Source organism: Oncorhynchus tshawytscha, linkage group LG02 (assembly GCF_018296145.1).
Source record: "Oncorhynchus tshawytscha isolate Ot180627B linkage group LG02, Otsh_v2.0, whole genome shotgun sequence".
NCBI classification, from domain to species: domain Eukaryota; kingdom Metazoa; phylum Chordata; class Actinopteri; order Salmoniformes; family Salmonidae; genus Oncorhynchus; species Oncorhynchus tshawytscha.
The window spans coordinates 59,258,946-59,270,810 of NC_056430.1; the positions used below are offsets into that span (position 1 = coordinate 59,258,946).

Genomic DNA, 11,865 nt, shown 5'->3' on the forward strand with positions numbered 1-11,865 from the left:
TGCTTCCCTTTCCTGTACCTTTAAGTAAGACTTCCTTTCACAATGCTTTTCTCATGAAATAAGTAGTCCCTAACTTAGCACTAATGGATACTACAGCACAATGATAATTAGGCCTATTTCAAGAGAGATAGTGTGGAAAAGGAAATGCACAAGTTCTTTGATGTGTAGTGCACTTTCAGGGTGATAGGCCTACCTAAAACAAATCTATATTTATTGCAGCATAGGTCACCTCCCTTACTGCTCTTATTTAGGGGCACTGTGGGCACTGACGGTAAAAAGTAGTTTGCGTACTATTATAAGTGCTTGTTAACAATCGTGTGCCAACTGTCATGACAGAATTACCCATGTTAGCGCCAATTACCAGGTATTTACCTAAGTATTTAATGAAAGAAAGAATCCCTTTACAGGGCCTGTTTAGCTGGTTTCTGAAATGGACCAATTTACTTCAAAATAGAAAATATGTATAGTAGCTCATTTTCTGGCCTAACTCGGGCCACTCTGGTGCTTGTAAGCTAAAACCTTCAGAATGAAAAGATCGACTAGTGGGTTGAATCCCAACGTTGAAGTATGGATATAAACTCATTATATGAACAGTTATCGATGCATCTTTTAAAAGGGTTAGAAAAACAAAGTAGGCTTGATGTCTTTTTTAAATATTCAAGCTTAGCCAAAGATTACACAGAAAAATGTTGCCTTGTATTTCAAAACATGACCAACATTCACATAATAAGTTAAAACTGAGAAACCCTCTTGATGCTACCCATCCCGGATCCGGGATCGTGACTACGGCTCAAGCTCATTAGCATAACACAAAATGTGAAAAAATATTCTTAGACATATTTAACCTCCACACCTACACAAGTCCAATAGCTCAAATGAAAGATAAACACCTTGTTCATCTACCCAGCAAGTCAGATTTCTAAAATGTTTTACGGCGAAAACATAGCACACATTTATATTAGACCACCACCGAAACAAAAGGCAAACAGCGGCCATTTTGTCCCAGAAAATATAAAATTTAAAAGTAGGATTAAAAAATAAATAATTCACTAACCTTTTGAAAATCTTCATCAGATGACAGTAATATTACATGTTACACAGTACATTTTTTTTTTTTTTTCAATAATATGCCATTAATATCCATAAATCTCTGTTTACAATGACGACATTTCAAAAATGCTACTCAAAATGTCCGGAGAAATTATGATAGCTCGGACAGATAACGTCAGATAACAAGCAATAAACATGACTAAATATACATGTTCTACATATAGTTACAAAGATACACTTCTTCTTAATACAACCGCTGTGTTACATTTATTTTTAACGTTACAGAATTCGTTCACTAGTCTATGCTATGAGTCGGCGCTCAGATATTAGCAGTGTCTCCTCTACGTTTGGAGTCCACAGAAACCCAAAATAACCACATAAATATTCCCTTACCTTTGATGTTCTTCGATCAGAAGACGTAGAAGGAGTCATACTTACCCAATACATCGTTTGGTTTCAAGTTGTGCGTCTTTGTATTAGCATATGCTAACAGCTTCAGCTGAAATGCACCCAAAATAACTTCTGCTCCTTCTGGTCCCGCACTCTTGCGCAATCAAACTTCAAAATTACATATTATATGTCGACTAAACTGGTCAAACTAAGTGCAGAATCGAGCAAAATGATGTTTTTATCATGTAAAACAATGATAATCGCAAACAAACGAACCGGCTTCAACTGGTGTCTATTGGAAAAGAACGTTCTCCAAATCGGCCGCGCGCAATAGAGTGCATGTATGTGAGAGTGAACCGGGCATTTTCGCCCGCCAAAGGATGAGGGAGCGCGAAATTCAAACAATGAACGTGCCAATTGAAAGCAGACATCGCGCTGAACAAATACATACTGTTCCCAGATCGGTAGCTGCCTGGGAAGGGTGGGGGCGATGACGTCAAAGTTGACCCAACTTTTCTCTTGACAAGAGAGAGTTTGGGAGAAAGGCTGCCCTGAGAGTTCTGCTTTACATACAGACATAATTTAAACGGTTTTAGAAACTTTAGAGTGTTTTCTATTCAATAATTATTATTATATGCATATATTAGCAATTTTGGAAAAAAATATTTTCAGTTTACTATGGGCACGCACTTCCTCCAACGGGGGCAGTATTGAGCCATAAGCTCAAGAGGTTAACCGTGTAAGTCAGCATTTATCTTTGGGAGCCTCTTGAGCGATTGTTTTCTTGGGCCTGAAAAGGACATATGTTAAAGATGGGCTACTGTGAATGTAACAATAGGAAAACTAAAGTCATCATCTGTAGACTGTTGTCCTGTCCATCTTTAGATATACAAGGTACATTGATAAATATAACAGGGGAGAGCATAGCCCTTGATCATGACTCTCAATTCCTTATCTTTCATATCAGCAAGAAAAAAACTAACACACACACACACACACACACACACACACACACACACACACAGTACTGTGCAAAAGTTTTAGGCAGGTGTAAAAAATGCTGTAAAGTAAGAATGCTTTCAGAAATAGACATGTTAATATATTATATTTATCAATTAACTAAATGCAAAGTGAGTGAGCAGAACAAAAATCTAAATCAAATCCATATTTGGTGTGACCACCCTTTGCCATCTTCAACAGGATAACAACAATAAGCACACAGCCAAGACAACGCAGGAGTGGCTTCAGGACAAGTCTCTGAATATCCTTGAGTGGTTCAGTCAGAGCCTTGACTTGAACTTGATTGAACATCTCTGGAGGCCTGAAAATACAGTGCCTTGCGAATGTATTCGCCCCCCTTGAACTTTGCGACCTTTTGCCACATTTCAGGCTTCAAACATAAAGATATAAAACTGTATTTTTTTGTGAAGAATCAACAACAAGTGGGACACAATCATGAAGTGGAACGACATTTATTGGATATTTCAAACTTTTTTAACAAATCAAAAACTGAAAAATTGGGCGTGCAAAATTATTCAGCCCCCTTAAGTTAATACTTTGTAGCGCCACCTTTTGCTGTGATTACAGCTGTAAGTCGCTTGGGGTATGTCTCTATCAGTTTTGCACATCGAGAGACTGACATTTTTTCCCATTCCTCCTTGCAAAACAGCTCGAGCTCAGTGAGGTTGGATGGAGAGCATTTGTGAACAGCAGTTTTCAGTTCTTTCCACAGATTCTCGATTGGATTCAGGTCTCGACTTTGACTTGGCCATTCTAACACCTGGATATGTTTATTTTTGAACCATTCCAATGTAGATTTTGCTTTATGTTTTGGATCATTGTCATGTTGGAAGACAAATCTCCGTCCCAGTCTCAGGTCTTTTGCAGACTCCATCAGGTTTTCTTCCAGAATGGTCCTGTATTTGGCTCCATCCATCTTCCCATCAATTTTAACCATCTTCCCTGTCCCTGCTGAAGAAAAGCAAGCCCAAACCATGATGCTGCCACCACCATGTTTGACAGTGGGGATGGTGTGTTGCTTTTACGCCAAACATAACGTTTTGCATTGTTGCCAAAAAGTTCAATTTTGGTTTCATCTGACCAGAGCACCTTCTTCCACATGTTTGGTGTGTCTCCCAGGTGGCTTGTGGCAAACTTTAAACGACACTTTTTATGGATATCTTTAAGAAATGGCTTTCTTCTTGCCACTCTTCCATAAAGGCCAGATTTGTGCAATATACGACTGATTGTTGTCCTATGGACAGAGTCTCCCACCTCAGCTGTAGATCTCTGCAGTTCATCCAGAGTGATCATGGGCCTCTTGGCTGCATCTCTGATCAGTCTTCTCCTTGTATGAGCTGAAAGTTTAGAGGGACGGCCAGGTCTTGGTAGATTTGCAGTGGTCTGATACTCCTTCCATTTCTATATTATCGCTTGCACAGTGCTCCTTGAGATCTTTATGTATCCAAATCCGGCTTTAAACTTCTTCACAACAGTATCTCGGACCTGCCTGGTGTGTTCCTTGTTCTTCATGATGCTCTCTGCGCTTTTAACGGACCTCTGAGACTATCACAGTGCAGGTGCATTTATACGGAGACTTGATTACACACAGGTGGATTGTATTTATCATCATTAGTCATTTAGGTCAACATTGGATCATTTAGAGATCCTCACTGAACTTCTGGAGAGAGTTTGCTGCACTGAAAGTAAAGGGGCTGAATAATTTTGCACGCCCAATTTTTCAGTTTTTGATTTGTTAAAAAAGTTTGAAATATCCAATAAATGTCGTTCCACTTCATGATTGTGTCACACTTGTTGTTGATTCTTCACAAAAAAAATACAGTTTTATATCTTTATGTTTGAAGCCTGAAATGTGGCAAAAGGTCGCAAAGTTCAAGGGGGCCGAATACTTTTGCAAGGCACTGTAGCTGTGCAGCGATGCTCCCCATCCAACCTGACAGAGCTTGAAAGGATCTGCAGAGAAGAGTGGGAGAAACTCCCCAAAGAGGTGTGCCAAGCTTGTAGCGTCATACCCAAGAAGACTTGGTGTTTCAACAAAGTACTGAATAAAACGTCTGAATACATATGTACAGTTGAAGTCGGAAGTTTACATACACCTTAGCCAAATACATTTAAACTCAGTTTTTCACAATTCCTGACATTTAATCCTAATAACAATTCCCTGTCTTAGGTAAATTGGGATCACCACATTATTTTAAGAATGTGAAATGTCAGAATAATAGTAGAGAGAAATGATTTATTTCAGCTTTTATTTCTTTCATCACATTCCCAGTGGGTCAGAAGTTTACATACACTCAATTAGTATTTGGTAGCATTGCCTTTAAATTGTTTAACTTGGTCAAACGTTTCAGGTAGCATTCCACAAGCTTCCCTCAATAAGTTGGGTGAATTTTGGCCCATTCCTCCTGACAGAGCTGGTGTAACTGAGTCTGGTTTGTAGGCCTCCTTGCACACACACACTTTTTCAGTTCTGCCCACAAATGTTCTATAGGTTTGAGGTCAGGGCTTGTAATGGCCATTCCAACACCTTGAATTTGTTGTCCTTTAGCCATTTTGCCACAACTTTGGAAGTATGCATGGGGTCATTGTCTATTTGGAATACACATTTGCAACCAAGGTTTAACTTCCTGACTGATGTCTTGAGATGTTGCTTCAATATATCCACATAACTTTCCCTCATCATGATGCCATCTATTTTGTGAAGTGCACCAGTCCCTCCTGCCGCAAAGCACCCCCACAACATGATGCTGCCACCCCCATGCTTCACGGTTGGGATGGTGTTCTTCGGCTTGCAAGCCTCCCCCTTTTTCCTCCAAACATAACAATGGTCATTATGGCCAAACAGTTCTATTTTTGTTTCATCAGACCAGAGGACATTTCTCCAAAAAGTACAATCTTTGTCCCCATGTGCAGTTGCAAACTGTAGTCTGGCTTTTTAAAGCGGTTTTGGAGCAGTGGCTTCTTACTTGCTGAGCGGCCTTTTAGGTTATTTTGATATAGGGCTCATTTTACTGTGGATATAGATACTTTTGTTTCGTCCAGTATCTTCACAAGGTCTGTTGCTGTTGTTCTGGGATTGATTTTCACTTTTCGCACCAAAGTACGTTAATCGCTAGGAGACAGATCGCATCTCCTTCCTGAGCGGTATGACGGCTGCGTGGTCCCATGGTGTCTATACTTGCGTACTATTGTTTGTACAGATGAACGTGGTACCTTTAGGTCTTTGGAAATTGCTCCCAAAGATGAACCAGACTTGTGGAGGTCTACAATTATTTTTCTGGGGTCTTGGCTGATTTCTTTTGATTTTCCCATGGCTAGTAAGTGGAAGGTTGCAAGTTCAAACCCCCGGGCTGACAAGGTACAAATCTGTCGTTCTGCCCCTAAACAGGCAGTTAACCCACTGTTCCTAGGACGTCATTGAAAATAAGAATTTGTTCTTAACTGACTTGCCTAGTTAAATAAAGGTAAAATCTGGAGTGGACACAGAGCAAAGAGTGGGAGATGTGTAGAAATGTATTTTGGGTGCTCTGCGTGTTCTGTGCCACTTTGCAGGATGGGGCAGTGCTTCCAGAAGTTCCATGACATGTTGTAGGCTAAATGCCAATACTAAAGTGACAGTGTGAAATAAGAATTTCTCCTACAAATGTTTTGTTGTCTCTCAACAGTTGTGTTTTGTATCTTCTCTATCAAATACTTGTTGCGTTCACTGAATTGTTGTCAAAATAGGCTACTATTCTACATTTTGTGTCAGGCCTGGTCTGTACTAAATCTTATTGAGAGAGGTTAGCAACATTTTGAAAGAGTCTCTGAATAGTTTGAATGTTTACAATGTTACAGAAGTAGGAATTGTTGTCAATCAAATAGCCTACTTTGTGTGGGTTTTTATATACCATCTGAATATTATCCTCTCGTCACATTTTGGATAATTGTTTTATTTATATGAAAATAATATTTACAAGTATAATATATTATACATTTTAAGTGAGTATTTTTACAACCGTTTAAATACTCTAGGGTTTTTTGTATTTACACAATGGAATACAAAATGAGTGTTATTCCTACTGACATGAATGTGGTGTCATACACTACATGACAAAATGTATGTGGACACCTGCTCATCGAACAACTCATTCCAAAATCATGGGCATTAATATGGAGTTGGTCCCCCCTTTGCTGCTATAACAGCCTCCACTCATCTGGGAAGGCTTTCCACTAGATGTTGGAACATTACTGTGGAGACTTGCTTTCATTCTGCCACAAGATCATTAGTGGTCGGGCACTGATGTTGGACGATTAGGCCTGGCTCGCAGTCGACGTTCCAATTCATTCCAAAAGTGTTCAAATGGGGTTGAGGTCAGGGCTCTATTCAGGCCAGTCAAGTTCTCCCACACCGATCTCGAAAAAAACATTTCTGTATGAACCTCGCTTTGGGCATGGGGGAATTGTCATGCTGAAACAGGAAAGGGTCTTCCCCAAACTGTTAACACAAAGTTGGAAGCAGAGAATCATCTAGAATGTCATTGTATCATGTAGCGTTAAGATTTACCTTCAATGGAACTAAGCCCGAACCATGAAAAACATCCCCAAATCATCCTCCACCAAATTGTACAGTTGGCACTATGCATTGGGGCATGTATCGTTCCAATGGAATCCTCCAAACCCAGATTCATCTGTCGGTGGTGAAACGTGATCCATCACTCCAGAGAACGCCTTTTGTGGCTGAGCTGTTGTTGCTCTTAGATGTTTCAAATTCACAATAACAGCACATACAGTTGAGTGGGCAGCTCTAGAAGGGCAGAAATTTGACGAACTGACTTGTTGGAAAGGTGGCATCCTATGACGGTGCCACATTGAGGGTTTTTCTTTATTTTTTACTATTTTCTACATTGTAGAATATTACTGAAGACATCAAAACTATGAAATAACACATATGGAATCATGTAGTAACCAAATAAAAGAGCAAAACAATTCAAAATATATTTTATATTTGAGATTCTTCAAATAGCCAAACTTTGTATTGATGGCTGCTTTGCACACTCTTGGCATTCTCTCAATCAGCTTCATAAGCTAGTCACCTGGAATACATTTCAATTAACAGGTGTTGCCTTCTTAAAAGTTCATTTGTAGAATTTATTTCCTTCTTAAATGCGTTTGAGCCGATCAGTTGTGTTGTGACCAGGTAGAGGGAGGTATTCCGAAGATAGCCCCAATTGGTAAAAGAACATGTCCATATTATGGCAAGAACAGCTCAAATAAGCAAAGGGAAATTACATTCCATCATTACTTTAAGACATGAAGGTCAGTCAATAAGGAACATTTCAAGAACTTTGAAAGTTTCTTCAAGTGCAGGCGCAAAAACCATCAAGCGCCATGGTGAAACTGGCTCATGAGGACCGCCACAGGAATAGAAGACCCAGAGTTACCTCTGCTGCAGAAGATAAGTTCATTAGAGTTACCAGCCTCAGAAATTGCAGGCCAAATGAATGCTTCACAGAGTTCAAGCAACAGAAATCTCAACATCAACTGCTCAGAGGAGACTGCGTGAATCAGGCCTTCATGGTCAAATTGCTGCAAAGAAACCACAACTAAAGGACACCAATAATAAGAACAGACTTGGGCCAAGAAACACAAGCAATGGACATTAGACCGGTGTAAATTTGTCCTTTGGTCTGGAGTCCAAATTGGAGATTTTTGGTTCCAACCGCCGTGTCTTTGTGAGACGTGGTGTGGGTGAACGGGTGATCTCCGCATGTCTATTTCCCACTGTAAAGCATGGAGGAGTTATGGTGTGGGGGTGCTTTGATGGTGACACTGTCTGTGATTAATTTATAATTCTAGGCACACTTAACCAGCATGGCTATCACAGCGATACGCCATCCCATCTGGTTTGAGCTTAGTGGGACTAGAATTTGTTTTTCAACAGAACAATGACCCAACACACCTCCAGGCTGTGTAAGGGCTATTTTATCATGAAGGAGAGTGATGGAGTGCCGCATCAAATGACCTGGCCTCCACAATCCCCCGACCTCAAACCAATTGAGATGGTTTGGGATGAGTCGGACCGCAGAGTGAAAGAAAAGCAGCCAAAAAGTGCTCAGCATATGTGGGAACTCCTTCAAGACTGTTGGAAAAGCATTCCAGGTGAAGTTGGTTGAGAGAATGCCAAGAGTGTGGAAAGCTGTCATCAAGGCTATTTGAAGGGTGGCTATTTGAAGAATCTCAAATATATTTAGATTTGTTTAACACTTTTGGTTACTACATGATTCCATGTGTTATTTCATAGTTTTGATGTCTTCACTATTATTCTACAATGTAGAAAATATTAGAAAAAGAAAAACCCTTGAATGAGTAGGTGTTCTAAAACTTTTGACCGGTAGTGTGTGTGTGTGTGTGCGCGCGTATAGATATATAGATATCTATATATACACCTTTCAAAAGTGAAGGGTCATTTAGAAATGTCCTTGTTTTTGAAAGAAAATCACATTTTTTGTCCATTACAATAACATCAAATTGATCAGATATACAGTGTAGACATCGTTAATGTTGTAAATAACTATTGTAGTTTTAAAAGGCAGATTTCTTTAATGGATTATCTACATAGGCGTACAGAGGCCTATTATCAGCAACCATCACTCCTGTGTTCCAATGGCACGTTGTGTTAGCTAATTTTTATTTTATTTTTTTATTTTACCTTTATTTAACTAGATAAGTCAGTTAAGAACAAATTCTTATTTTCAATGACGGCCTAGGAACAGTGGGTTAACTGCCTGTTCAGGGGCAGAACGACAGATTTGTATCTTGTCAGCTCAGGGATTCGAACTTGCAACCTTTCAGTTACTAGTCCAACGCTCTAACCACTAGGCTACCCTGCCGACCCTCAAGGTTTATCATTTTAAAAAGCTAATTGATCATCAGAAAACCACTTTGCAATTATGTTAGCACAGCTGAAAATTGTTGTTCTGATTAAAGATGCAATAGAAGCAATAAAACTGGCCTTTTTAGACTAGTTGAGTCTCCCACTCTTTCTATTCTGTTAATAGACAGTTTGCGCTGTTCTGTGAATGGAGTAGTACACAGAGCTGTACGTGATCTTCAGTTTCTTGTCAATTTCTCGCATGGAATAGCCTTCATTTCTCAGAACAAGAATAGACTGGCAAGTTTTAGAAGAAAGTTCTTTGTTTCTAGCCATTTTGGGCCTGTAATCGAACCCACAAATGCTGATGCTCCAGATACTCAACTAGTCTAAAAAAGGCCAATATTATTGCTTGTTTAATCGGAACAACAGTTTTCAGCTGTGCTAACATAATTGCAAAAGGGTTTTCTAATGATCATGGGCCTCTGTAAGCCTATGTAGATATTCCATAAGAAATCTGCCATTTCCAGCAACAAGTCATTAACAATGTCTACACTGTATTTCTGATATTTTAATGGACAAAAAAATTGCTTTTCTTTCAAAAACAAGTACATTTCTAAGTGACCCCAAACTTTTGAATGGTAGTATATATATATATATAGTATTAAAGAGGTTGTGCTCTTTAAAACTAAGTTAACTCGTAATTGTAATTTGTTCTTTATTTTTGAGCTATGTGTTTGTGTGAAATGTGTTAAAAGAAATGTGCTTTATCTTGAAAATTCTCAGAAATCTACAGCAGCATTCTAGAATTATATTGGGGTCTTAAGGTTTAAACAGAACATGTGGGAGGGGGCAGAGGCGACAAAGATGGCAGAAGTGGTTGCTGAGGTCAAATCAAGCATCGCAATGGGCAAAGTTGGTGAAGACGAATGTTCTGAATGGACAACAGTAGTATCAAAAACTGGAATAAAAAGGAAATTCTCTCAAATTGGAGTGGAGGATACGTATATGAATGATAATGAAGCGCTTGTTGTTGAGATGCGTTTGTTGAGTAAGGATGCCTATGCAGGAGACCCATTTGAGGTGACGAAAATGGTGAAGTACGCACTGTGAAAAGTGGAGTTTGTCAGAGTGAACAGGAGTGGTCTTAATTAGATGTAATTGTATTTCTGAAGAAGAGAGGAAGATTGCAGTGAGCCTCAAAAGAATCCGGACAACAGAAGTTTTGAACTTTGGAGTAGATCACCTGTCAAAGGAATCATCTCAGGGGTGGCGACGGATGTTCAGGTTGAATACCCGAAGAGAAATCCTGGTGTGATTGGTGCCCGGCGTCTGACCCGTTGGGTGAATGGAGAAAAATAAGAAAGTATGTCGGTCCTGTTGTTTTTTGATACAGAGCAAATACCTATGCATGTGAAGTTTGGTTATGTAAGATACAATGTAAGAGCTTTCTTCCCCAAACCATTGCAGTGTAAAAATTGTAAAGGATTTAGCCATGTTTCAAGTGAGGTGCAGATGGACAGAATATACTGAAGAATGGTGTGTAGAAAAACATTGGTGTTCAATTGTGGGGGGGAATCATGATCCCGAGTTCCTAGAGTGCCCTGTAAGGGTGAAGGAGATTGAGGTAGCAAAAGTGAGAGCGGTCAATCAAATCGCCTATGCGGAAGAGATTAAAAGGTTTGAGAAAACAAGTGATGCTCTAGTGAAGAGATGGTAGTGGACCGACCACAGCCTGTAATAAATGTTTGCTGCCAGTCAAAAGATACCCTGTGTGTTAAAATAGGTGGATTTTATTTTAGGAATCCTGTTTCCATCCCGTACAGTAGGTGGCGGGATGCACATTACATTGTGCGATCGCCAATATACCATAGAAGAAGTAACAGAACATGTAAGGTCCTATGACTATTAGGAATAATGTTAGGCTACTTTAGTCCACTATTGTGCTAAGGATAGCGATGACAACACTGTGAAAGCAAATTGAAACATTATAACAATATCGTTCGTGGAATCTGACCGGGATACGTATACATGTTTTACACTAATAGGTAGAATTCCTTACGGATGTAGTAGGCTTTGTGAATTGGAACACATCTGTAGAGAGTTGGTAAACATGCTAACAGCTTGGATATACAGTAGTTACTATCTCAACAACCACTGTTATTTCCCGACTGACTAACTCCTGAAGGCTACTCCAAGTTCCTACATTGTAGTCAGTTTACTAATAACAATGTCTTTATTGGTAGCATATCAATGGTTTATCAAAAATGAGGACAATGTTTAGCTAAAATCCCTTTTACCTTGTATACATCTCCGTAGGTCCCGCTCCCAATTCTCTGTATTAGCTCGAAATCCTCTTGCGGATTTCGCCTTGAAAGGTCGAAAGTGGAAGCCATTTTTAGGTCCCCGGTTTAGTTATCCAGTCGCTATATTTGTTGTAACACTGACACCACATATAACGAAAAAAATACAATATAAACACACGTCGTCAGAAAATATCACAGCCTGACTTCACTGTAACTTTAACATGGCCTCCTCTGAGCACTGCGCGT

General features: G+C 39.5%; 1 protein-coding gene across 4 annotated transcripts in view; it reads right to left on the reverse strand.

Moving 5' to 3' along the window:
• Positions 1 to 11,865, reverse strand: part of map4k3a (mitogen-activated protein kinase kinase kinase kinase 3a) — an 81,105-nt gene extending 69,240 nt beyond the window's left edge. For 3 of the 4 annotated variants that reach the window (XM_024443529.2, XM_042301652.1, XM_024443523.2), the window contains exon 1: positions 11,614 to 11,865. In XM_024443529.2, the coding sequence (XP_024299297.1) occupies positions 11,614 to 11,709 (96 nt within the window). In that variant the 5' untranslated portion in view covers positions 11,710 to 11,865. Of the gene's footprint in view, positions 1 to 10,559; positions 10,646 to 11,613 lie in introns of all 4 variants that reach the window. The other variant, XM_042301662.1, reaches the window with a different exon arrangement.